The 27,233-nt window shown below is 39.8% G+C and overlaps 1 protein-coding gene across 2 annotated transcripts in view; it reads right to left on the reverse strand.

Moving 5' to 3' along the window:
- The window catches only part of BARD1 (BRCA1 associated RING domain 1), an 81,787-nt gene extending 54,809 nt beyond the window's left edge, over positions 1 to 26,978 (reverse strand). For both annotated transcript variants that reach the window (XM_070458613.1, XM_070458614.1), the window contains exons 1-3: positions 26,692 to 26,978; positions 12,515 to 12,571; positions 7,564 to 7,712 (exon numbers count right to left, since the gene is read on the reverse strand). In XM_070458613.1, coding sequence (XP_070314714.1) covers positions 7,564 to 7,712; positions 12,515 to 12,571; positions 26,692 to 26,834 — 349 coding nt within the window. In that variant the 5' untranslated portion in view covers positions 26,835 to 26,978. The remainder of the gene's footprint in view (positions 1 to 7,563; positions 7,713 to 12,514; positions 12,572 to 26,691) is intronic.
- Between the last annotated feature and the right edge of the window lie 255 nt (positions 26,979 to 27,233).

The raw sequence follows: 27,233 nt of genomic DNA on the forward strand, positions 1-27,233 counted from the left end.
CAACCCAGGAGTCAAACCTGGGTCTCCTGCATTGCAGGCAGATTCTTTACTGACTGAGCTATGAGGGAAGCCCAGAAGGGTGAGTAGAGGACACATAAGGGGAAGAGACTTTTCTTTACACAACATACAGTATAATCTTTATGTGTACTTTATTTTTTCAGACCTACCAGTCCTGCCTATTAACAGAGGCTCCGGAAATAGAGGATGAACAGTGGGCCCTCTTCAAGCGCTCTTGCTTTTTTTTTTTTTGCCCTTAGGCCCATTCACCTTTATTCAAAAATATTCCCTTACCATTCTCTTCTCTCACTCCATATGGACAGGTAAAACCAACCCAGTCAGCCCAGCACAGCAGTAAGCACATAAACAGTGCTCAGAAAACACTGCTGAATTGATAAATAAATTATCTGGTATGTTCTCTTAAATCTTGACTGGTATTTATACAAGGGAGGTTAGAATTCAATTTAAGGGCCAGAAGAAAGTTGAGGGATTGTTCAATTCTCTCATTTTAAATACAAGGAGTTAAAGTTAAAAAGAAAGAAGAGGGAGTCTCCCATCTCCCAATCCAATGCTCTTCTCTCCACACACACTGGATTATCAAGAGGCCACTTCAGTTCTGAAGAACACCAGAAAAGCAGGGAAACTGGAAAAACCACAATCACCAAGATCATCTGACAGGACTGACAATGACCAACAAATAACTTCATATTGCCTAATGCTTACTCCCCGAATTAACATAGACTGAATCTCCTATAACTAACTAGGAGTCCTATTTTAAAAAAGAATAAGCCAAGACATGGAAGCAACCTAGATGCCCATCAGCAGACGAATGGATAAGGAAGCTGTGGTACATATACACCATGGAATATTACTCAGCCATTAAAAAGAATTCATCTGAATCAGTTCTAATGAGATGGATGAAACTGGAGCCCATTATACAGAGTGAAGAAGCCAGAAAGATAAAGAACATTACAGCATACTAACACATATATATGGAATTTAGAAAGATGGTAATGATAACCCTATATGCAAAACAGAAAAAGAGACTCAGATGTACAGAACAGACTTGTGGACTCTGTGGGAGAAGGCGAGGGTGGGATGTTTCGAGAGAACAGCATCGAAACATGTATATTATCTATGGTGAAACAGATTGCCAGCCCAGGTTGGATGCATGAGACAAGTGCTCCAGCCTGGTGCAATGGGAAGACCCAGAGGGATCTGGTAGAGAGGGAGGTGGGGGGGGGGATCGGGATGGGGAATACATGTAACTCCATGGCTGATTCATGTCAATGTATGACAAAAACCACTACAATATTGTAAAGTAATTAGCCTCCAATTAATAAAAATAAATGAAAAAATAAATAAATAAAAAAGAATAAGGAAGTTATTTGACTCATGTTTTTCTCTTGCAAGGTCACTCTTCATTCAAGCTGAAGCATGCATGAGTGCTCAGTCATGTCTGGCTCTTTGCAATGCTATGGACTGTAGCCCGCCAGGCTCCCCCATCCATGGGATTCTCCAGGGAAGAATACTGGAGTAGGCTGCCATTTCCTCCTCCAGGGCATCTTCCCACCCAGAGATGGAACCCGCGTCCCCTGCATCTCCTGCATTGGCTGGCAGACTCTTCCAAGAGTTCTATATAAAATCTTCCTTACATTATGGAACCTAGAGAAAAATTTTGATGAAGTTCTAACACCAAGTTGCTTTAAGAAGAAAATCAAGCTGTGCATCCTACTCCTAAGGACCGGTAACAGCCACTGAGTTGGAAGTAAGCATGGATGGATGTTACACGGTGAAACTGTCAAGTGTGCTATTCCTACAGAGCTTTCATACTTAAAGAGATACACAGTAAATTTAATTTCATTTTTCTACTGTTTCTGGGAATACATTTCAACATCTCTCATGTCTTAAAAATTAGCAAGAGGAAATGAAGTTATAAAATATTATTTTTGAATTCCTTTTAGATACTCTTTATTCACAAAGAACAGTTTAAAATTATTTTAATACATGAGAGGATTCATAAACTAAACTTTCAGATCTTCTCTAAAGTTCAAAACCTCTTTGGGGTATTCCTTCACCTCATGTTTCTTAAGGACAAAATTCCTATCTTTATAAATAGATCTGCCAAGTAAAAATCAGCACTTTAAACAGATTCAGAAAAATGAAACACTGGATTTTGAAAATCAACTTGTATTTATCTCTGGAGAAATTTCAGAGATATGATCCCTGTCAAGCAAAAAAATTCAGTGAAACCCCCACTCACTCCACAGAAGCTATTCCTTCCTCCTGGGAATGGAAAGGAAGCCACTGCACTGAAAAGTCAGTTAACGATAAGTCAGCTGGAAGGAGAAGAGGGTCTCGGAGTGAGAGCAGACCCTCTAACACCCTTTTTCCATCCGAACTAAACTGATGCGCAGAAAAGTGCAATTAAGACAGGATCTTGGAAATAAAGACAATCCAAATGAAGATCCATTCACACAAACTTTACATCTAAATTCAACATCTAAATGTCACTTTTCTCTGCAGTGACAAATAGGTTTCAAAACTAAGTCCTTTCCAACATAATCTGGAGACGAGAGAAAAGGTCAAAATGAAATAGTATCAGAATTACTTTTTACGAAAGACTCAGAATTACAAAGACTTAAAGGTTAATCCTTTGCTAGTCTGTAAAAATTCATACTTGATTTTTTCAATTTAATATTAAACACAGCTGATGACATTTTCAATTAAAAACATTAAATTCTGAAGTCCTTAACAGTTATAAAACTTACAAAATGTAGAATTAGGCATTTTAAAGGAAAATTAAGACTTGCAGGTAGTAATAACATAATTAACTAAAAAAATCTAAACCTAAAAAGACAACAGAACTTCAAACTGAGGAGCACATATTTTCTTCAGTAATAACATAATCAACAACAGACTTTAAAATGAGGAACACAAATAAAGGAGTAAATGAAGATAGCATATATTCATGTAATTTACATGTACACAATAATCTTATTAATCTCACTAATCATCCAGTAATAAATTTACTCAGGATGATTTTGATAATGCATCTTGTCCTCACTAAGCAAGAACGACTACAGCAAACACGATTTTAAGTTTTGGATTTTACACAGTATAACTAAGTTACACAACATAACTAAGTTAAGAGTGTAAAAAGAGAAAACACCACCACTGATGGAACATAAATCAAATATCAACAGCTACAACAGTTTTTACGGGTGAATGCTTTTAAGCATGATAAATTATCATATTCATTTCATGAAGAAAAATATTGGTTCTTCCTCTGCATAGCAAATTTCTTAATGATGATGATATTTAAAAGAATTCTACTCTCTGAATTTAAATATTTCTGAGTACCCCACAAAACACCAAGGAACGGAGACGTACGTGCTGTTAAGGAGCTGCTTAGCCAAGTGTTTTTCTTAAAATTTAATAATAAACTATAGAAAAGGGAAGCAATTAGCAAATGTGATTTAGCTATCATTAATCTTCATCAAAGGATTATAATGATGTACATTGTATGCCTTTCAAATTATTCTCTATTATAGGTTTCACAACAGAAGTAGAGAAATCTCTTTGACAAACTAGTCCCTTATTAAAAATCAAAGGAAAATACTTTGCTACCATCTGTGCAACATTAACGCCTTCACTAAAGAATGATTATTTTGTAAGTTAAGAAGTATTCAGTTCTATTTAAAACAAGACAGCAGCAACACAGCTATTCAAATGCTCATCTTCATCTATTATAAAAAAGTCATAGCATATATGAAACACTATGCAATTCGCTACAGAAAGACCAGCATCTCTCCCAAAACCTCTCCTAACAGCAAGGAAAATTGAGACCCATGAAAGCATAATCAAAGTGTTGCTGGTTTTTTTTTTAATGTCACCAACACCAACATATGCTTCACAATACCTGACCAGCACCTGCAATGTCTGATTTAATAAGATGGGGGGCAAGAGAAAATAAAAACTTTAAAGTTTAATGCCACTCATAGAAAGCAGATTATGTTTTAAAGAATAAGGTAAAATTACCCATAAATGGTTGTCAGAAAAATTTATGACAATCTCTTCTCTTTAAATAACACTGAACCAAGAAAAATCTGTTCAAGTATTTAAAAGCTCATTTTAGAAAGTATTACTATAAATTAGGCTTCTTTGTCTCCAGTATACCATATACCATGTCCATGATTTGACAAGTTCTTCCTAATTACCCATTTTAATTACAGTAATTATATATTTTATAGTAAATGAAAGTAACAAGGTTCATTCAGGAGATAAATTGTAAATTACAGGTTTAAAAAAAATAGAGAAAGTGTGGTTATGTCCAACCATTACACTTAATTAATCATATTCAACAGATTACCATTTAATAGAACCATATGATTTTGGAGCTAGAACTTAGGAATCACTTAATCTAATACCTTTATCTTGATATTATTTTCCAAGTTCCTCATTACAAAGAGGATGAACCATTATTTGTCACCAACTGTTAGCTCCCTTTACATAGTCATCTAGTTTGCCTTATAATATTTTGTTTTAGAGTACTTGCTAGATAAAAATATATGGCATAAACTATTAAGACACAAAGGGATATACCAAAAAAAACCACCTCAATTTCCTTCAAGACTAAACCTGTTTTGGGAGGCTAAACCTTGAGAGGACAAGGTGATAATGATGCAGCTTACAAGAAGTAGAAAATACTCTGTACCATGGAAATAACACATCCAGATAGAAATTTATATTCTAGATACATTTCATCTTCTGTAAATATAGCAAAAGAGATGCTACCATTATAAAATGGATTATTGAAACCAAAATGTAAGAATTTGTTTTAATAGATTTAATTAAGCTTAGTCTCTAGGATATGAATTAGTCTTAACTACCAATTTTTTTCTAACACATGTGAACAAAATACCCACACTTATAGCAAAAGTATTGTACTAAATGATAAAACAATAGGCAAGACACTGACAATATGACCACCGTGCATAACCTAGGCCCTCAGTTTCCTCACCCACAGAATAAAAATCCTACAACTCTGATCATAGGTTAGGTAAACAGTGAAATCTCAACTCATTTTAATATAAGAAAATGTTAAAGCCAGCACAGCTCAAGTCTGCTAATGACTAACGTAATCATCATTCATCATAATAAGGAAAACAAACACAAAATGGCCTTTGGAAAGTGAATCACTGTAATTCACTCCCCACGTTCTCTTAGATGAGAAAGACAGAATTTCAGAAGGCTTCAGGTTCCACACGAAAACTTGTTCTCTACTCAGCAATTTTCCTACCTCTCTTTTTTAATGATGAAATATTAAGGCATTTAATATTCCAAGGTCCATGAAATGTGAAAACCATACTGATAACTCAAACATCACTAACAGTAAAATTCCTTGAGGAGCCCCCTGATTCCTCTTGGCACCTACATGGCACGCAGACCCCAATGAGCCAGAAGTAACTACAAGCAACCCACTGAAGGTTATTCTGCTCCCCGTTAGCACCATCAGAAGTGTCACAGTATTCCTTATGGGCTAACCTGTGTCTCTCCCAAAATTCACATCTTGAAGTCCTAATCCCATTACCTTAGAACATGACCTTATTTGGAAACAGGGTTATTGCACATATAATTAGTAAAGATGAGGAAGATGGGGCATTAATGCAATATGAACCATGATCAAACAAAAACGGAAATTTGACACAAACATGCATATATGGAGAATACCACATGACCGCCTTCTACAAATCAAAGAGAGAAGCCTGGCACTCATCTTTTCCTCGCAGACCTCAAAGTAACCAAACTAACCTACCCCTTGATTTCGAGCCTTCAGAACGATGAGACAGTAAATTTCTGTTGTTTAACCCACCCAGTCTGTGGGACTTTTTTACAGCAGTCCTAGCAAGCTAATATCTGACTAGACAGCAGCTGAAGAAGAATCATATCAGAACATCATTACAGCCACAAACAAAATTGCACCCAAATTTCAATGCCTGGCCAACATTACTAAAAGGCCACACATCTTTAAGAACCTGATGCAAGCCACTTTCACACAGACATGACATTTTTCGTATCGTACACTTAACTCAAGAGAATCACTAATCCCCACCCTCAACACTGCTAAAGATGTGTGGACTCTTGATTAAGAATTCCTGCCTAATCAATGGTATACGGATGGGGAGGGAGCAGATCATACACCCATCTTTTTAAAATATAAAGTAAAACACTATCAGTATTGTCTCTGATGAAGAAGGAAAAGAACACAGATGAACTAATAAAACTTTTCCTCATTATGCCTTTAAATAGGTTTATGCTATTTTTTAAAGTAAGTACTTTTAAAAATACGTGTATATAAAATTATATCTGAAAATAAGCAAAACTTTATCACCATAGCACATTTTATCATGAAAGAATAGAATCTAATACAATAATCAGAAAACTAGATAAAGAAAACTTTTCTTTGGTAAACTACGGTTCAAAGTCTTCTCAAAAATATGGACCTGGTCAGTAAGATTCAAAGTCGTTGTCTTATTTCTTTATTTTGCCCAAACAACTTCACCTTTAGTAGTTGACAATAACCTATCACATGGGAAAAGAAGATCATAAATTTAAAAAAATGGAAATTCTACCATTTTATATAAGCTTAATCAACCATTCATGGCATCCTACCAGTCAAGAAAAGGTTCTCCCATAAACACAAGCTAATATGGTATTATCTGGTCAATAAAAAACCAATTCCAATATCTGATTATGAAGATTCAGAATGCTTTACTTTCTTTCCACAGCTGATTAGCTCTCAGCAGAAAGCACAGTGGGAAGATACATAGTTAATACACAGAGTCTAAGAACAATTTGAAAAACATTAACCTCTGTTTAAATAGAAAAGAAAATAAATATTAGGTTTTTGCTCTTTCAAAATGTGCACATCAAATAAATCTGTAGGAAAGTGATACACAGAAGGTTGCATTCTGTCTTGTGAAATGATATTTAAGTGAGTTTTAAGGACAAAATCATCATTACTAGGGACAAAAATCACTACTCCATATATATTATACAGAAATTATTCTAACAGTAAAAAGCGTGCAGGAGGAGAAGGGGATGACGGAGGATGAGATGGTTGGATGGCATCACTAATTCAATGGAAATGAGTCTGAGTAAACTCCAGGAGTTGGCGATGGACAGTGAGGCCTGGCGTGCTACAGTCCACGGGGTCGCAAAGACTCGGACACAACTAAGTGATTGAACTGAACTCAAAAAGCGGGTAGTGTAGGTGAGGAAAAGTCTCTGAACTGACAACCAAAACAAACAGGTTTTATTTCTCCTGCTCCTGGTACTAACTGTATGGGAGACTTCAGGCAAGATCATTTAACTTCTCTGGACCCTGGCTTCTCATCTATAAAATAAGCGAGTCAAACTTAATTATCTCTAAGGTGCCTGTCACCTCTTGATTCATAACACTATAAACCTTCAAATCTGAAATAAGTCATTCATATTTTATACATTTATAAAATCAATACGAACCTCAGTCATTTAAGAGAGACGGTGATATTTCCCTCTTACCTGAAAAACCAGTGCCATGCAGCAAATTCCGAAGTTTATTACAGAGCTGGATCATGCTGTCCAGCTGTCTGTTTATCTTCACATCTTGTATCCAGGCTGGGGTGTAACACACTGGACATCCACTTCCAATGCAGTCACTTACACAATTACTTAAAAAGGATTAAAAAATACATAGATATCAACATACATTCAGCAGGATCTAAATTCCAAAAAATAAACAGCATAAACAGAAGTAAATGAAGCAAAGGCTGTTCTAATGAATATTGGTCAATCATAAAATATCAGTTAAAACAGTGTTTTTGAAAGAGTACATGACACTAACGCACACATCATGCAATCCACATCTAAAGTTGCTTATGTAACTTGCTACGAAGAGACTATACCTGGCCAGACAAGAGTCTGCACAATTTTTCCCTGTAAATAAATCTATAGCTTCTAAAGAGAGTACAGAGGGAGATTTAAAAAAAAAAAAAATTTAGTCCCTAATGCATACAAGTCATGCATATGAACCTTTCCTATTCTAAACCTAACACTGTGCTTCATAGATATTCCCAAAATTACTGCAAAGACAGAGGTAAAGGTATTTTTTCTTTTATTTGTGTTCAAGTGTCTTAAGGCTTTTAAAGTAGTTTTTGAGAAAAGACTTTGGTTCTTTCAGGTACTTTTAATCTGTAGACTCAGTTAAATGACCTCAGATTATCTGTCCAAGAGTTACAATCTCATAGTTAGAAAGGCTTTTCTTAAATTTCTTGGTGGCTCAGATGGAAAGGAATCCGCCTGTAATGCGGGAAACCTGGGTTCGACCTCTGGGCTGGGAAGATGCCCTGGAGGAGGGCATGGCAACCCTCCAGTATTCTTGCCTGGCGAGTCCCCATGGCCAGAGGAGCCTGGCGGGCTACAGTCCATGGGGTGGCAAAGACTGAACAACTAAACACAGCACAGCACAACACCACCATCTGTGACTCCGATGAAGATGTGCACAAGCTTCTGTTCACAATTCCCCCTGAAACCTATCTGTGAATCCCGAAACAAGACCCTCTACACTTCATGGTGGGAGTTCCCTGGTGGCTGAGTGGTGAGGATTCCAGGCATTCGCTGCCAGGGCGCAGCTTCAGTCCCTGGTTGGGGAACTGAGATTCTGCAAGCTATACAGCGCAGCTGGAAAAAAAACAAAAAAAAAAAATAAACTTTCTGCACCTTCTTTAGCTTCACCCGGTGGGCTGCAGCAGGAAGGGGTAAAATAATAGCCGTAACAGCCACATCTCCTCCAAACACCACACCCCTTTTCCTGTGACCCTCTTGTCTGCAGGCAGAGGACTCCTCTCACAGGAGCCCCCTTCAGAATATTTAACCTGTCTTCTACTCAGCAAAACAAAGAAATTTGCAAAAACATAAAAGCAGTGCCACCCTGCCATTTTGTCTTTGGTTTGCCAAAGTTATTTTCCCTTTAAAAGAGTTCTTTAATATTACTATGCAATGTGTTTATTATCGTTATTTTTAAACAAATTAGTATTGTTTAAATGTCTCAGTTTTACATGGGAAAAACACACATCCATAAACAAAAGCTCTTTGGGGGGCTCAATTTTCAAGAATGCAAAGTGGTTTGAGCCCAAAATATCTGGGTCCCCCTGCCACATATCTTGAAAATTTACATCTGAGAGTTCACGAACTACTTTTATCAGGGACTGGCATGAAAGTATGATATTCTGAAGCTGCCAGAACCTGTCAGTAAGATAAAAACCTGTGTTCCCACCAATCTTCCCTTGACTCCAAGGCTTCAGCTGCACTGCGACATAGTAAAACCATCTTTTAAAACCGCACAGCGGTCGGAGAAGGCGAGGGTAGGATGACTTGAGAACAGCACTGAAACATGTATATTACCATATGTAAAATGGTTGACCAGTGCAAGTTCAACGCATGAAGCAGGGCACTCGAAACCGGTGCTTTGGGATAACCCAGAGGGATGGGGTGGGAGGGAGAAGGGAGCGGGGCTCAAGATCAGGGGACACATGAACACCCATGGCTGATTCATGTCGATGTGGCATAAACCACCACAGTACTGTAATTAGCCTCCAATTAAAATGAATTAATTAATTAAATTTAAAAAAAACTGCATGGCAGGAGTTCCCTGGTGGCCTAGTGGTTAAGATTCCAGGCATTCACTGCCACGGCCCAGGTTCAATTCCTGGTTGGGGAACTGAGATGCCACAAGATGCACAGCACAGCACCCCAAAATGAAAACAAAACCTCACGGCATTTACAGCACTGGTCAACAACTTTAATATCTCCAAATCTCCAAGAAACACAAACAGCTACCCTAAGTCTTGGCACCATATAATGAAAATGAATCAGAACTACACTGAATCAGTTCTTTCTTCTGTTCACATATAGACAACCATCTTCTCTCTTAAGATGGTTCTCATGCCTCTCTTAATCTTTCATTGGTTGTTTTAAATCACAGATCCCTTCAGAATCCAATTAAAGGAATGGAACACAGACAAAACAGATGCCTTACATACAGACCCCTTCAGAATCCAATTAAAGGTATGGAACACACACATATACACATGCTTTACATACAATTTCAAGTTTGTTATGCTCTAGATGTGTAACTGATCTATTACACACAGTGAGTACAACCCCGAAATGAAATACATCTGCTTATTCCAGAGTGGAGACAGGGAGCAGACAAATTTTAGATAGGCATTATTGGAGGCCTCTTGGAGGAGGTAATATTTGAGCTGAAATGTAACTGATGAAAAGCTAGGCTCACAAAAATCTGGCAGACAGAATTTTAGACAGGCATTATGGGAGACGTTTGGAGGAGGTAATATTTGAGCTGAAACACAACTGATGAAAAGCTAGCCTCACAAACATCTGGCAGAAGTACAGCTCAGACGGAAAAATCAGTGGGTGCAAAAGTCCTGGGGCAGGGTGAGTTTGACATGTTCAACAACCCGAAAGGAGAAGGTGGCTGAACAGCGGGTCCAGGAGGCAGTCGGGGGCTCTGCCCCACGCAGAGTCTTGTGGGCCCCAGCGCAGAGTGTTCTGATTGTAAAAGGAAACCCCTGAAGGGTCTTAGGAGTGGTGACGATATGAATACGGCTCTGATTTTTAAAAGATCACTCACAAGAATGTAGAAAATGGAGAAGGGGACCAGCTCTGAACGCTTTACAATAGGCTGGGGAGAGATCATTTGCGGTGGCTTGGACAAAAGCATAAACAGGAAATAGAAAAGTGGGAAAACGAAAGACTTGGGGTACATTTCAGGTGAAATGGAGAACTTTATGATATGGGATAACCAAGAAAAATAGCAGCCAGGGGTGCCTACTGGTTTCTGCTTTGAGCAACTTTGGTACCATTTATTCCAATGGCACCATTTACTGCTATGAAGATGACCAAGGCAGGAACAGGGTAAAGGCGAGGACAAGCAACAGATCTGCTCTGAACATACCAAGCCTGGCATCCCGCTTCGTCATCCAAATAGAGTTATCAGCTAGGCAAGAGATACTTTTTCCTACCCCATCCTCCTGCTGGATGTGCCCCATGGAGCAGACCTATGTTTCTACATAGAAACAAGATTCGGACCCTAAGCAGAGCCGCCTCCCACAGCCCCCAGCCCACCCAAGTCACACAGTGCGTTACTTTCAGATGTGCTTACACTTCATATCGCAGTTTGCTCATGCCAGATAATCACAGTCATAACTTGAAATAATTAAAAGATTGATTCAAAGGAGGATATATTAACCCTGTCTCACAGACAATTAAACTAAGACATTCACTCCTTTAATTGATTTCCTCTTGAATAAGAAATAAGATGAGGTGAAAATCTAACATTCTAACCTCTCAGCCAGGGTTTTAGTAGCTATAATTTCATAGTAACTGTTATGGCTTGAATTGTGTCCCCCCACAAAAAGATGCTTAAGTCTTAAACCCCAGGACCTGTGACCTTATCTGGAAACAAGGTCTTTGTAACTGATCTAGTGTAGATGAGATTATTACAGTGAGCACCCTAAACTAATATAACTGGTATTCTTAGTCTTATAAAAAGTGGACATTTGGACACAAATAGTCTACTCTGGCCACTTGATGTGGACAGCCCACTCATTGGAAAAGACTGATGCTGGGAAGGGTTGAAGGTGGAAGGAGAAGAGGGCAACAGAAGATGAGATGGCTGGATGGCATCACCAATGTGATGGACATAAACTTGGGCAAACTCTGGGAAAAGGTGAGCGACAAGGAGGCCTAGCCTACTGCATTCCATGAAATCACAGAGTCGGACACGACTTGGTGACACAACAACAACAAAAGGCACACAAGGGAGACTCCCATGGGAACTTGCAGGCTAAGAGCAGACTGATGTATCTCTAAAGGGAAATACTGCCAGAAACCAAAGATTCTGCGCCAGAAGGTAGGAGAGAGGCATGATACAGATAATCCCTCAGAAGTAGGCCAACCTCACTAACACCTCGCTATTAGACTTCTAGCCTCCACAACTGTGAGACAATAAATTTCTGTTGTTCTCAAAGTCACCTGGTTTTTGGTACCCTGTTATGGCAGCCTTCAGAAACTACTACAGTAAATGATAAGAACTTAGGTTTCACAATTTGCAGAGGCCTATATTCAAAATTAACTGGAAGAGTAAGAGAGGCATATTTGAATTATATAGTAATTAATTTTCTCCCCCAAACTTTCTCCCCAAACTAAAGCTAATAGCTTTGTACTAGTGGCTAAGTTACCCTCTTTGACCTTTTAGCTTCTGATTTGTAAATTAAGACAAATAAAAGGATCAAAAGGAGATAATGTACAGTAAGTCATTTTGCAGTCCATGAGAGTTATACAACAGAAAGTAATACTAGTATCAACATGATCATGTGACTATTACCTTGGTTAAAAAAATACACTTACATTAAATGTGTATTTCTATCTATCATAAGCCATCATTACTTACCTACAGAAGATGTGCTCACATCCACCTAAGCACACAGGCTCCCTCAGAATATCAGTGCTGTTTGAAGAAAGAAAAATAATCAAGACTTAGGTCACTGTTAAACATTTTTTTACCCAACGTTTCACGGGTCCAAGACCCAACACTACTGTACTTGTTTCTCAAAACATAAGATATTAAGGTCATATTCATTTGAAAGGCTGTAGCTCCCTGATTAAATACTGTATCATCACACATCTGCTGAATTCAAATAACAACTACTGAACTCAGGACAAACTGTAACACTTTTTATAATGCCTATGCTGTGAAATCATAGAAAGAAGCAACTTTGCTCAATATCTCTGAACCTCTTTCAAGTAAAACCAACCACTGGCCACTTCTTTCAATTCATGATTCAAAGTGTAGACCATAAATCTCAAAATGAGACCCACAAATAGAATGACTATACAGTGTACTGTCCAAATGAAAATACTTCTGAGAGTGAAGGGGAGTGATAACTGGATAGAATAGCAAGTGTAAACCAAGACTGTCATAGAAAAATAGGACATCTGGTCCCCTTGACCATAAAAATTTATGGTTTCCCATTAAAAAAAAAAAATCGCTTTCCAATGGTTGTCAAGTAGCCATCTATTTTTTACAGATATCTTTTCAGAAATGTAGCTATTCTTTCTACTTTTAGGAAATTGTTTTATTCTTTAAAGCAACTGGGAATAGGAATCATCAGGTTGGCAGTCTGCAGAAAATTAAGTATCTCCAGCATTGTCCATCAAAAAACACCTGCTAAGTTTGATAATCCTAAGAAGGTAAAGCTACTTAACTAATAAACAGAGACCAAATCATTAAAGTCAGAGGGCATAATGAAGTAAGAAAAAACAGAAGTAAAGCTTTTTAAAAAGGAACTTTTTCTAGTTTGTTATACTAACCCTAGGACCTTTAGGTATTTACATCATTATTATCCAATTATCTCTGCACACATCTCACGTATCAATAAAAATAGCTCTCTAAGTTTCTTGAAAGATCAAATGCATCACACTGCACATTTTAATAGATATGAACATTAAAGTGAAATTGAGCTTTCAGCAAGAGTGCTAAAAACAGAGCACACCCACAATGTTATTCTCAAGATATTGAAAATGGTGCTCACTGACATTATAAAACCCATCACTTTTTAAAAACTCAGAACATCTGGTTTCTCTATCACACTACACAGAACAAAGTGACAAAAATATGACTTGTGCCAGCAACTTCTGGCAATTCAGATGATCTCTGCTACAATGCTCACGCTAGTCCTATAATTTCTGTACATTATTCGAGCTACCAAACCTAACCTCTGATCTCCGAATAAGTGTGTTAAACTCTACTTCATTACAAGCTTTGCCTCTGAGATCTCAAAAGTGGTGTGACCAAAAGTCCTCTTATCATAATATCCCCCCTCCCTTTTATCCCGTCACCCTGACCAAACCTTCACATTCAGGTTGCTCTCCACCTGGAGAGACTTCCATTCAGTATTAGCTACTTGGATTCGCTACCAGCCCAGGCCACAGAGTTTTACATGCTTCAGCACCATCTTCACCATCACCCTAATTCTACCAACCTCTCAGAAACTCAAGAATGCCAATCCACAATGCTAAACAGACCCCCCAGTCAGCTCCTTCCATGCCTGCACTCAGGCTCTGAATAACCACTATAAAAAGACAGAAATACATACAAACTTGTCTCTAAAACTCATCAGGTAGTTTCCTCACCGTTGTATCTCTACTAAAATGATGTAGTAGGTGTTCTGTGAGTAAACAAAAAGTGAACAGACTATTAAAGCAATGCCCAAGCTCTAAATCCCATTAATCTTACTGAAGCCAAACAGTGTGAGCTTTGTCCTACCAGATTTATTCCTACTTCCCCACCCTCCAGGTTCAGAGGGAAAGACCTCCTTCAGTCATTCTCCTTCTTAAAATGAGCTGCTCTATTAGTCCTTGGATCCCTTATCTTCCCTGCTTTCTAAAAGAGTCTATTCACATGACTATAGCCACCTTTCATCTTCTAGCTGCATCTAAACATGCAAAGTTAATCTCTCCTGCAACATAAAAAAATAAAACCCTTTAGACCCTGCCCCCGACTCTCCCTTCCACTCTAGCTCTTCCCTTTCTTGTATATTTAAGATCTTAAGTAAGCAATCTCACCAGCAAATCCAGGAGTCCACAACGCTTTATAGCACCAGGGGCTAGTGTCGTGGAGGGCAATTTTTCCGTGCACTAGTGGGGGAGTGGGTGGGGTTTGGGGATGATTCAAGAGCATTACGTTTATTGTGCATTTTATTTCTATTGTTATTACATCAGCTCCATCTCTGATTATCAGGCGTTAGATCCTGGAGGTTGGGGACCACTAAGCTAATCTGCCTTTTCTTCCTAGCTTTAACTCCCATCCGTCTGTTCACACTGCTCACCAAAACATGTTTTGGTCCTCATTCTCCCGGACATCCCTGTAAAATAACATCAACCTCACCTTCTTTCCTGAAACCTTCCCTGAGTTTTAATTTTCTTAATTTGCTGAGTTCAATAATTCCTTAGTTGTTTCTTTTCCTATTTCTCAATGGAGGTGTACCCTCAGGATGCAGCCCAGAGCCTTCTGGCTTTCTCTGCCAATACTTGACTCAATGACTTGATTCTATTTATAAACATAAATTTCCTTCCTAAAATGAATTTCTTGATCTACAATTCTTACCCTTCACCCCAGCAACAAGATACTACAGTGCAATTAGAAATGAATCCAGTGCTATAAATAACTGGTCAACTATAGTAATTATTTTAATTAATGACCTTGAACATATTTTTTATTGCTGTTAAATGAGAAAAGACAGTGGGAGAATAAATGAAAAGTGCATGCATGTATGAGTTAGGGGAACGAGCAGGGAGAGGAGTGTTACAGCCAAAACTGGGAGTAGTTCAAAAGAATTCTAATGGAAGAGCTCAAAGAATAGATTCACTACACAGAAGGTGACACCAATTTCTGTCAAAAGTGAGACTTCCTCAAATGTCTAGAGCTCCGCTGAGAAGACTCTCTGGAATAAAAGAATTCTTATTACAACCAGACAATACCTATCAAAATTTTAAATGTGCCAAACTTTAACTCAACTATTCTACTGCCAGCAAGTTAGTTTTCAGATAATCTCAGAAGCCTGCAAAACTGAAACTTCAAAATAGTAAAGATATCTATCTAAACAAGATACCAAAAGCTTCCAGAGACTAAGATAAAGCGTTAGATATATATACATACACATTTTTTTAAAGAATTCAGAATAGCACAAGTCATCTCAAGGGAGACAAGGGACACTAGGTCTTCACAGTAATGACTCAGAATTATTCTGTACTTTGAATACGATTTCCAGTCATCTCCCACAGGAGAAAGTTGATCACTGGTAATCAGAAAAGTCATCTTTCAGAGTAGGAAGTTAGGAAATAAACAAATAATGTCCAAAATGGAAAAAAAATCTAGAACTAGCAATAGAAACGCATTTGGTCATGAAAGAGGCTGTACCTGGAGTATAGAACTCAAAAGGTGATACGAATGAGGCAAAAGAATATTTCATTACAGTAGTACAGTCATTGATTTTGTCAACTGTGTTCAGGCATAATTTCAATTTAAAAATTTTAAATGTAAAGACACATGGACAAGGACATTCACTCTAGGCTAAGTCTTGTGTTTATATAGCACAAGACTGGAAACTAAATTTCCACCAAGGAAATGGTTAAATAAATCATGATACACCTACCTGATGATTGGTATCCTCTCATCTGAGGTACAAAGTGCTTATACAAATGGAGAACCACTTAAGGGACACACAAGTAATTGATTGCAGTGGGTTCTTGAAGAAGGTTCAGACTTACTTGTCATTCATTTAACAAATGTTGAATGACTGTATACTGTGTTATTTTAATTCTTTGGCATATACATGTATTACTTTCAGGTTTTAAAACCCAGTTTTAAACAATTCTTCACAATTTGATTACTCCAAAGCAAAAACTGCTCTTATCACACCTGTCCGTGTCTGTTAACATTTCTCAAACACCTTAAGTCCAGTGCCAAGCCGAGGACTGCTCAGACTGTCCCCAGTCTAGAATACATCAACAGTTCCTCCTCTTCCAACACTACTCAAGCCCAACACATTTTCCAAATACTCTCCAGGATGACAGAATAAAAGTGACACTAAAGAAGCATAGAAACACTTTGAATTTTGTTTCCATATCATTCACTTCTGCAGAACCTGTACCCCACAGCAGACACACACAGGACAAGTGTGTGCTGTGGGGTACAGGTTCTGCAGAAGTGAATGATATGGAAACAAATTTCAAAGTGTTTCTATGTTAGGTAGTTTTATAAGCCAGGTTAACATGTGACTTAAGACCAAAATGTTCTAAAGTTCCACACATGGCATCAAGCAGAGCTCTGGAAACCAATGTTGAAAACTAAGTATTTTGTATTTTATCTTCCTGATTCCTTTTTTTTTTTAAGTCTCCAAATAGATCGTAGTCCTATGGACAAGAAATCTTGACTTTCATTTTTTCTGAGCTCCCCAACACACATTACCTACCTAGCATGGTGCTATGTGATTTCAATAAATCCTTAGGGAATGAATCAAGCAGAAGACTACATACAAAAATGCATTTATATTAGCAATTCTATGTTATCTGCACTCTGTATTTTGTGGGATATACTGGGGGAAAAAATCCACAGGAAAAAGAAAATACATTTGCATGGTAACCGGATTTCTGCACCTTGAAAATTCAGCTACTTTACTTTTTTCCATCTGCCATCATACTTTTGTTACTTTACATATAGTTGATTTAGAAAGACCTGTAATCAGAGGATTATAACTAAGTGAAGAAATAAGTAGGGAAAACAAATTTTTTTAAAGGTCTTACTGACAGAAAATTTTCTTTGCAAAGAAGAAAAAGAAATTAAATTCAGTTGAGATCACAATACTGAGGCAGACCTATTTCTGAACTGAATTGGTCCCTAAGTTTCCATGAGATAACAACTGCTATTTAGTATTAGGCAAGATAGCTACTGGGCTTCCCTGGTGGCTCAGAGGTAAAGAATCCGTCTGCCAAGTAGGAGACTTCCCTGGGTCTGGAAGATCCCCTGGAGGAAAAAATGACAACCTACTCCAGCATTCTTGCCTGTAAAATTCCACAGACAGAGGAGCCTGGAGGGCTTCAGTCAATGGGGTCGCAAAAGAGCTGGACTTGATTTAGCGACTAAATAACAACAAAAACAAAGACAGCTACTACAGTGCTCATGTATTTCAGAAAATCCCCATGCTATTTTTAAGCGTGGACCAACACACTTACCAAACTGCAAAGGCTCACCAAGTTAATTAAACAACCTGGGTTTTTTTCTTGAAGTGAAAAAATAAAATTGTTAGCAAATAAAGAAATATGGACAATGACAGGAAAGCATATTATTTTGCACAGTTATTCTGTATGTCAGGTTCAAGTAAATCACAGGGAAAAATAATTCATGTCTGATTATTCAGTCCCTCAGTTGTGTCCGACTCTTTGTGACCCCATGGACTGCAGCACACCAGGCCTCCCTGTCCATCACCAACTCCCAGAGCTTACTCAAACTCATGTCCATTGAATCGGTGATGCCATCCAACCATCTCATCCTCTGTCATCCCCTTCTCCTCCCACCTTCAATCTTTCCCAGCATCAGGGTCTTTTCAAATGAGCCAGTTCTTCACATCAGGTGGCCAAAGTATTGGAGTTTCAGCTTCTACATCAGTCCTTCCATTATTCAATATTCAGGACTAATTTCCGTTAGGATGGACATGGACAGATTGGATCTCCTTGCAGGCCAAGGAACTCTCAAGAGTCTCCTCCAACACAGGAGTTCAAAAGCATCAATTCTTCAGCACTCAGCTTTCTTTATAGTCCAACTTTCACATCCATATATGACTACTGGGTAAACCATAGCTTTGACTAGATGGACCTTTGCTGGCAAAGTAATGTATCTGCTTTTTAATATGCTGTCTAGGTTGGTCATAACTTTTCTTCCAAGGAGCAAGCATCTTTTAATTTCATGGCTCCAGTCACCATCTGCAGTGATTTTGGAGCCCCCCAAAATAAAGTCTCTCATGGTTTCCATTGTTTCTCCATCTATTTGCCATGAAGTGATAAGACCGGATGCCATGATCTTTATTTACTGAATGTTGAGTTTCAAGCCAACTGTTTCACTCTCCTGTTTCACTTTCATCAAGAAACTCTTGCTTTCTGCCATAAGTTGGTATCATATGCATATCTAATTATTTAGTGTCAATAAATATTGAATAAATCAATAAGCTAAGCATCAAAGGGGTTAACAGAATTCTATACACTAATATCTAATAGAATAGAATCTGCTATTATGAGACAGATAAGCCACAGAGAATATCATGCATATCCAACTCAAACAGTTTTGGTTATTTTGTCTTCCGATATATTCCCTTTCTATCAAAGCAAAACAGTATCTAAGTAACTGCTGATACTCTGGTCCTTAAAGTATCACTTCCCCTACCAGGTGGCTCAGACGGTAAAGCATCTGCCTACAAAGTGGGAGACCTGGGTTCAATTCCTGGGTCAGGAAGATCTCCTGGAGAAGGAAATGGCAACTCCAGTACTCTTGCCTGGAAAATCCCATGGATGGAGGAGCCTGGAAGGCTACAGTCCATGGGGTCGCAAAGAGTGGGACATGACAGAGACTTCACTTCACTTCACTTCTTTCCCCTATCTGATGTTCAAATACTGAGTTTCACGGCTTAGACACAGGCATTCACCTTTGAGAGATGGAGTATTCCTGCCATATCAGTAAACAAGGATCACAGTCAGCAATTTCAACCCTAATTTTCTGAGCCCTAAGGGCAACTAGGAGAGAAGCCAATGGTACCCCACTCCAGGCAAGAATCCCAGGGATGGGGGAGCCTGGTAGGCTGCTGTCGATGGGGTCACACAGTGTCGAACACGACTGAAGTGACTTAGCAGCAGCAGCAGCAGCTAGGGCAACCAGGAGGGAAAACAATACCTCCAATCCAGCAGTCAGTCAACAGCCTGCAGCCACTCCCTACAGTGAGCCCAGAGGCCACTGGCCCCAAATAGCTGAGATGCCTATGAAAGGAATACTGCTGTGAGCCGGGACTTGCATCTTCCCATACATCAGTTCAGTTTAGTCACTCAGTCGTGTCCCACTCTCTGCGACCCCATGAATCGCAGCACACCAGGCCTCCCTGTCCATTATTGACTCCCAGAGTTTACTCATACTCATGTCCATCGAGTCGGTGATGCCATCCAGCCATCTCATCCTCTGTCGTCCCCTTCTCCTCCTGCCCCCAGTCCCTCCCAGCAACGGGGTCTTTTCCAATGAGTCAACTCTTCGCATGAGGTGCCCAAAGTATTGGAGTTTCAGCTTCAGCATCAGTCCTTCCAATGAACACCCAGGACTGATCTCCTTGAGGATGGATTGGTTGGATCTCCTTGCAGTCCAAGAGACTCTCAAGAGTCTTCTCCAACACCACAGTTCAAAAGCATCAATTCTTTGGTGCTCAGCTTTCTTCACAGTCCAAATCTCACATCCATACATGACCGCTGGAAAAACCATAGCCTTGAGTAAGCCGACCTTTGTTGACAAAGTAATGTCTCTGCTTTTTAATATTCTGTCTAGGTTGGTCATAACTTTCCTTCCAAGGAGTAAGCATCTTTTAATCTCATGGCTGCAATCACCATCTGCAGTGATTTTTGAAGCCCAGAAAAATAAAGTCAGCCCTGTTTCCACTGTTTCCCCATCTATTTCCCATGAAGTGACGGGACCAGATGCCATGATCTTAGTTTTCTGAATGTTGAGCTTTAAGCCAACCTTTTCACTCTCCTCTTTCACTTTCATCAAGAGGCTCTTTAGTTCCTCTTCACTTTCTGCCATAAGGGTGGTGTCATCTGCATATCTGAGGTTATTGATATTTCTCCCAGCAATCTTCCAGCTTGTGCTTCTTCCAGCTCAGCGTTTCTTATGATGTACTCTGCATCTAAGTTAAACAAGCAGGGTGACAATATACAGCTTTGACATATTCCTTTTCCTATTTGGAACCAGTCTATTGTTCCATGTCCAGTTCTAATTGTTGCTTCCTGACCTGCATACAGGTTTCTCAAGAGGCAGGTCAGGTGGTCTGGTATTCCCATCTCTTTCAGAATTTTCCAGTTTACTGTGATCCACACAGTCAAAGGCTTTGGCATAGTCAATAAAGCAGAAATAGATGTTTTTCTGGAACTCTCTTGCTTTATGATGATCCAGCAAATGTTGGCAATTTGATCTCTGGTTCCTCTGCCTTTTCGAAAACCAGCTTGAACATTTGGAAGTTCACAGTTCACGTATTGCTGAAGCCTGGCTTGGAGAATTTTGAGTATTAATTTACTAGCGTGTGAGATGAGTGCAACTGTGAGGTAGTTTGAGCATTCTTTGGGATTGCCTTTCTTCCCATACAAAGAAAAGTGCTAAATTCCTTAACTGAGATATCTAGTTTTAATCCACAAAAATACTTTTGATATTCAGACTACCCACCTTTTGTTGCAACTTCTATGTAAACTGACTCCTCCCAGCCCCCAAGCAATTCTCTCAGGGTTACTTGACAAGCTGTCTCCTGTGCTTGAAGTGCTAAAAATTCCCACCGAATAAAACATAACTCTCAAATTCTAGGTTGTGACTATTTTTTTAAGTCGACATTTTTATACCCTCTTTCCCACTCACTTCCAGGAGTATGCTTTCGATTGCAATGTATTTGCTGGTAACTTTCAAATTTGAACGCTGAGCCTGAAACTCTCCTCAGGCCCAGACCTGCATAACAGTAACTTCACTTGCAAGACCATCTCCTCTGCTACAGAGGTCAGTAACTAAAGGGTGCTCCATGTGTCTGGTAAGTTTCCCTAGCAGACACAAGCCCTATATAACATCAGGTCTGGGTAGCCTGTCACAGGACTGTGCACGTCCTGGTCCTAGCCCTAAATCCCTAGGGAAAAGACCTATGCCTTTGCATGTGCCCTGAAGCCTTGTTGTTCCTGCTGTTCAGTTGCTAACTCCTGTCCAGCTCTTTGCAACCCCTCGGGACTGCAGCAAAGTCTGTTATGCCATCCAACCATCTTATCGTCCTCTTCTCCTCCTGCCTTCAATGTTTCCCAGCATCACGGTCTTTTCCAGTGATTGGGCTCTTTGGATCAGATGGCCAAACTATTGGAGCTTCAGCATGGGTCCTCCCAACGAATATTCAGGACTGACTTCCTTTAGAATTGACTGGTTGGATCTCCCTGCAGTCCAAGGGACTCTTAAGAGTCTTCTCCAGCACCACAGTTCAAAAGCATCAATTCAGTTTAAAAGCTTTCAGCCTTCCTTACGGTCCAACTCTCACATCTGTACATGACCACTGGAAAAACCATAGCTTTGACTATACAGACCTTTGTCGGCAAAGTAATGTCTCTGGTTTTTAACATGCTGTCTAGGTTTGTCACAGCTTTTCTTCCAAGGAGCAAGCATCTTTGAATTTCATAACTGCAGTCACCACCTGCAGTGATTTGGGGTGCCCAAGAAAATAAAGTCTGTCACTGTCTCCATTGTTTCCCCATCTATTTGCCATGAAATGATGGGACCGGATGTGATGATGAAGCCTTAGTCACTGTTTACTATGGGTAATTATCCCCCAGGAACCTATAGAAGATTCCTGGCATTTCAAATGAACTAACAAGATCCTCTGGTACTTCCACCTGCAATGTAATCTTAACCTAAATGCTTTAATATCATAATTTAACAAACACTAAGAAACTATATGTACAACACTGTGGCTGCAAATGTGAACCTACCCTTATGAAATGTGTAGTATAAGTGAGACAGGTGTCAATCAAAGAAATCAAAATATCACAGAAGTAAACAAATCCCACAGTTTGGAGGACACGATACAATGGTTTGGGCCCTTTTCTATGTGTATATCCAACTTAACTAAAAAGTTTTAAATGATATTTTGCATCTAAAACACGCTAATAATTCCAGAATCTGAGAACAGGAAAGAGTTTGAAAAATCAAGTCATCCGTTTTCCTCGTTTTACTTATGAGGATGCCAGAGTCCAGGGAAAGTCAGATAAGCAGCTTTCCTTAGGGAGTAACAATGCTTCTAATCCAGGATCTGACCTTGTCCTAACTCTGCCCACCGGACTCACTCCCTTGTTATTCTACATACTTTTTAGCATATTTTCATTTCCTATAATCTTCTCTCCGGCTCCACCTACAAAAATCTATCCAAATCCCAATTCAAAAGCCCAGGAAGCTTTCCTCCATTAGCCTACACAAGCACTCATTTCTGCACCCCCTAATTCACCCCGGACTGTGTATTTGGGTAACACATGTCACCTCTTACAGCTAAAGATACCCTCCTTGAGGGTGGAAAGCCTCAGGGCACACAGGCAGGGGCCTCAGCGGCTGCTCATTGTCCTAACAATGAAGGCAATAATCATCCCATCAAAGGATCTAGGCCGGTAAAAATGCCTCTGAACAATCAGAACAATTGAAGAAAGACAAATTCCTGATGCTGGCATCAGGAATTCTATCCTTTATTTTACACGCATCCATATAGCAATTCAAACAGAACACACACTACTCTGAGTACCTTATAAATATTAACTCATTTAATTCCCTTAACAAACTTACAAAGTAAAAACTACTACTAACTCATCTCACAGATGAAGAAAAGGAAACATATAAAGATGAAATAATTTGTCCAAAATCACTGGGCCAGGATTTGAAGCCAGGATCCAAAATCCATTCTCTTAACCACTAAGCTATGCAACTTCAAAACAATGTCAACCACCTTTACTATTAATAAAATGATGAGATAATTTAGAAAAATAAAATCACCTATCTTAAAAAACACGAAACTACGTTTTTACTTTTTTACTAAAAGTTGATTTAAAAAAATCATTAGACTAAGGACCTATAGTACAACACAGAGAATATCCAATATCAATGGTTTATGGTAATAAACCATAATGGAAAATATGAACAAATGTACATATATGATAACTGAATCACTTTACTGTACACCAGACACTAATACAACACGTGGTAAATCAACTACACTTCAATTTTTTATAAAGTCACTAGAATTTCAAGTTAAAATTGTGTTAGATGCTAAACTCCAACCCCCACCAAAAAAATATATCAAGAGGTATCTAATTATTTTAACTCACAAAACAGTGACAAATGACACCTGGGCTTTCCCACTACATTTCCTAATTCCCTTTAGGAACACATTATTCTCTTGCTTTCCGTCAGTCTCTCAAACGAGTCTTCTGTTGCCATTTTTCCAAATCTTTAAATAGCTACTATCTAGTTGTGAGGCATGTCACATCTGGCCTCTTGAACAATTTCATCAGCTTCGCCTTGAAGTCACACTCATGTTAAAGGTCAAGAAAGGATGCCCTGTAATGTAGCCAATCCACCCTCACCCACCAGTAATGCTTGCTCCAAAACAGATACAATGTGCTACACAGGACAGGTGACAGCTGGGAACAGGGAGATGGATAACAGCTGCAAGCTGAATGCAGGGTAATTGGGGTAATCACTAGCCCACTGGGTAAAACTGTGAAGCTCTATAAAAAGGACATACTGACACACAATTGCAGATAATATGAAGTTGTTTTGAATGATGCGTAGCAAAAGCAAGAAGCAGGACATCCTGAGTTGCTCCTTTCAAGCTACCATACAGCCACTAGGCAAAGCCTAAGTGGGAAGACTGGGCTGGTTTTCTCCCATACTTTACTAGCCACAGACAATGTCAAATATGCAATGACAGGAAAAGGAATACTAATCATTTCTAAACACTAAACCCCATTTGACACTAAATTTTCCATCAAAAAGGATTTTTTAACCTTAAGATGTTTTAACATAGTTTTGCGAACTATTGCCTATGCACCAAATCAAGCCTGTTTTTGTACAGCCTTCGAGCTAAGAATTTTTTTATGTTTTTAAGGGTTGTAAAAAATAAAACAACAGACATTGTGTGGCCAGCAAAGCCTTAAATATGTACCATATGACCCTTAGAGAGTTTGCAGAGCCCTATGTTAAAACAAGCACAAAAGGAATAGCTAAGATTTAGTTAATCCATCAGTGGTTCACATATTAATTTTTTGTTTTCAATCACTGGAGCTAAATATTATTAACCATGCAGGATGAGTTGTATTAAAAGTCTAGATGTTAGTTACTGATGTCTACTTTCAGTCTTTTGGCTCTTATTGTTTGCTCACTTTAGTAAAACTGGAAAAATAAAGTGGGGATAAAACTGAAACTGGCCTTATTAGATTTCAGTACAACCTATAGGTTATTCCTATAGATTACCTCTTTTGTCCACCTTCCCCCAAACCATTCAGCAAGCAGGCTGTATTTCTGCATTTTTATAAGACACTTGTAGGACTTCCCTGATGTTCAGTGGTTAAGAATCTGCCTTGTGATGCAGAGAATGCATCGCATTCCGTCCCTGGTTGGGTAGCTAAGATCCCACAAGTTTTGCAGCAACTAAGCCCACAAGTGACTCAACTACTGACCCCATGTGCCGCCAAGGAAAGATCTCCCACATAACAAAACGAAAAAAGAAAAAGGTCCCAGGTGAAGCAACTAAGACTGAATGCAGCCAAATTAAAAAAAAAAAAAAAAGACAACTATTGCTAATCACTTGTTCTATGATAACCACCACAGTGGCCACCCCAATAGTCGAACTCTACTGTCTAGTGAAGCAACATGCTGCTACCCTCACGCCTTCCATACTGAAATGTACTATCTAAATGTCTAACTTTCACTGACTTATTTTAAAGGTGTGACTACAGTTGCTTCTGTTTTAACAACCGGCAGAGCCGGTTTGTTTGAAATTTTTTATTCTCAGATGGATGACCTGTGAGCTATGGGAAAACACACACAATCAGAATGTCTTCATGTACAAACATGCCACTTTTCTAGATTATGATGTCATTTCATCATGTGTTAAAGTTTTTGTAAAACAAAATGTAAGTACAAAACTCTGAGAGTTAAGTCCTTTCAGTTTGAAAAAGTTGCTATATTACTTATGCTTTCTGCACAACTAAGTTCTGCAAGTTGGAAATCACAGTGAGAAAACAAAGTCCAAAAAAGAAATATGACAGAACAGTCACAAGCAGAGAGAAAAGCTGCCAGAGTGATAGTGATGCAGAAATACTGCGCTGTGCACGCAGCAGGGGCTCAATAAATGATTTTTGAGCACGAAAAGTGAGATAAACCCTTTTCTGTTTTTATAAACCTTCTTGACCTCTAGATTAGAAGAAACTACAGGAAAAGGAGAAGCAAGGAGTACCAGACACAAAAATGATAATGAATGAAAACCTTGAAATGAAAGGATTCCTATGGTGTAACAGTATGAAGGGAAATAAGCAAAAGTTAATAACACATAGCATCTCTAGGAGCTGAAATCCCAAACCACATAGTCTTTGATCAAACCAAGGAAATGTGGAATGGAATGAGCAATTGGCAGTGTCCATTACACTGGCATCTTCAGTCAATAGCCAACAAGGGTACCCAAGACTCCCCCTCCCCAAAAAAGGCTGCGACGGAGAACTGGTCAAAGGGGCCAGTTCAGCAAAGTGACTGCAGCTTTATATTTAGCAGGCCTCTTCAAACCTTACAGCCCTGGGCCTAAGGTTCTGAAATTACCCTGGACACAAGAACCAGGGGCAAGGTGAACAGTGCAGAGATGCCTCAGCCCTACCGATTCAAACTCTGGAGGCGGGAACTGGTATCCTCCTCTTTAGCCACACCTCTAGACTCTTTTGCCCGCTAAAGTTCAAAAACTACCATCTTAGATGGTGTTTGGTGCAATTGAAAGACAGAAAGTCCCCCGGAAAGGATTGAATGGGGGCCAGACTGGGGAGAACGAACACCAGATCCCTGTTGTCGTTCAGTCGTAAGCCGTGTGGACTGTTCGCGACCCCCTAGACTGCAGCACGCCAGATCCCTGGGCCGGTACTAACACTACTCGCCCGCCCAAATAGGAGGCGGGAAGGGGAGCGGGAATGAGAGGAGGAAATCGGAGGTTTGAGGAGACCCCTGGCCACGCCGCGGCCCTCCCGGCAGCCCCCTCGAGAGTCGGTCTTTACCAGCGTGAGCAGCGCAGCAGCTTCTCCAGCCGGTCAAACGCGGCGCGGCTGTGGGCCCAGGCCCCGCTGCCCGCCGGTTTCATGGCGGGCGCGGGATGAGGCTGGTTCCCGGAGCGGACCCTCGGCTGCCGGTTCCCCTGCATCGCCCCACTCTCGCGGGGTAGGCTCCTCCGAAGGCGGGAGGCTGGGAGAGCTCGGGCAACCTACGAGACACCGGAGACCCGCGACCCGACTCCTTGCCCCCAAGCCCAAGCAGTTCCTAGGTCTGGGCCAGCGAAACGCCTAGGGGGCGGGGCGCGCGGGGTGGGCGGGGCGCGCGGGGTGGGCGGGGCAAGGCCGAAACGCGCCAAAAGTAGGGGCACATTAGCCGGTGGGGCGGGGCCTACGCAAGGGGAGCGGCCGCCGCAGGGCCCTTGTGTAGGCCGGAAAGGGGGCGGAGCCACAGGCTGTCTGGAGTGATAAATGCAAAAAACTGATAAGACTCTAAGGAACTTTCACTGAATTTATATGGAAAGTCACAAGCTGAGAAGTTTCAAGTTTTG

This window comes from Odocoileus virginianus, chromosome 30 (assembly GCF_023699985.2).
Source record: "Odocoileus virginianus isolate 20LAN1187 ecotype Illinois chromosome 30, Ovbor_1.2, whole genome shotgun sequence".
Classification (NCBI taxonomy): Eukaryota; Metazoa; Chordata; class Mammalia; order Artiodactyla; family Cervidae; genus Odocoileus; species Odocoileus virginianus.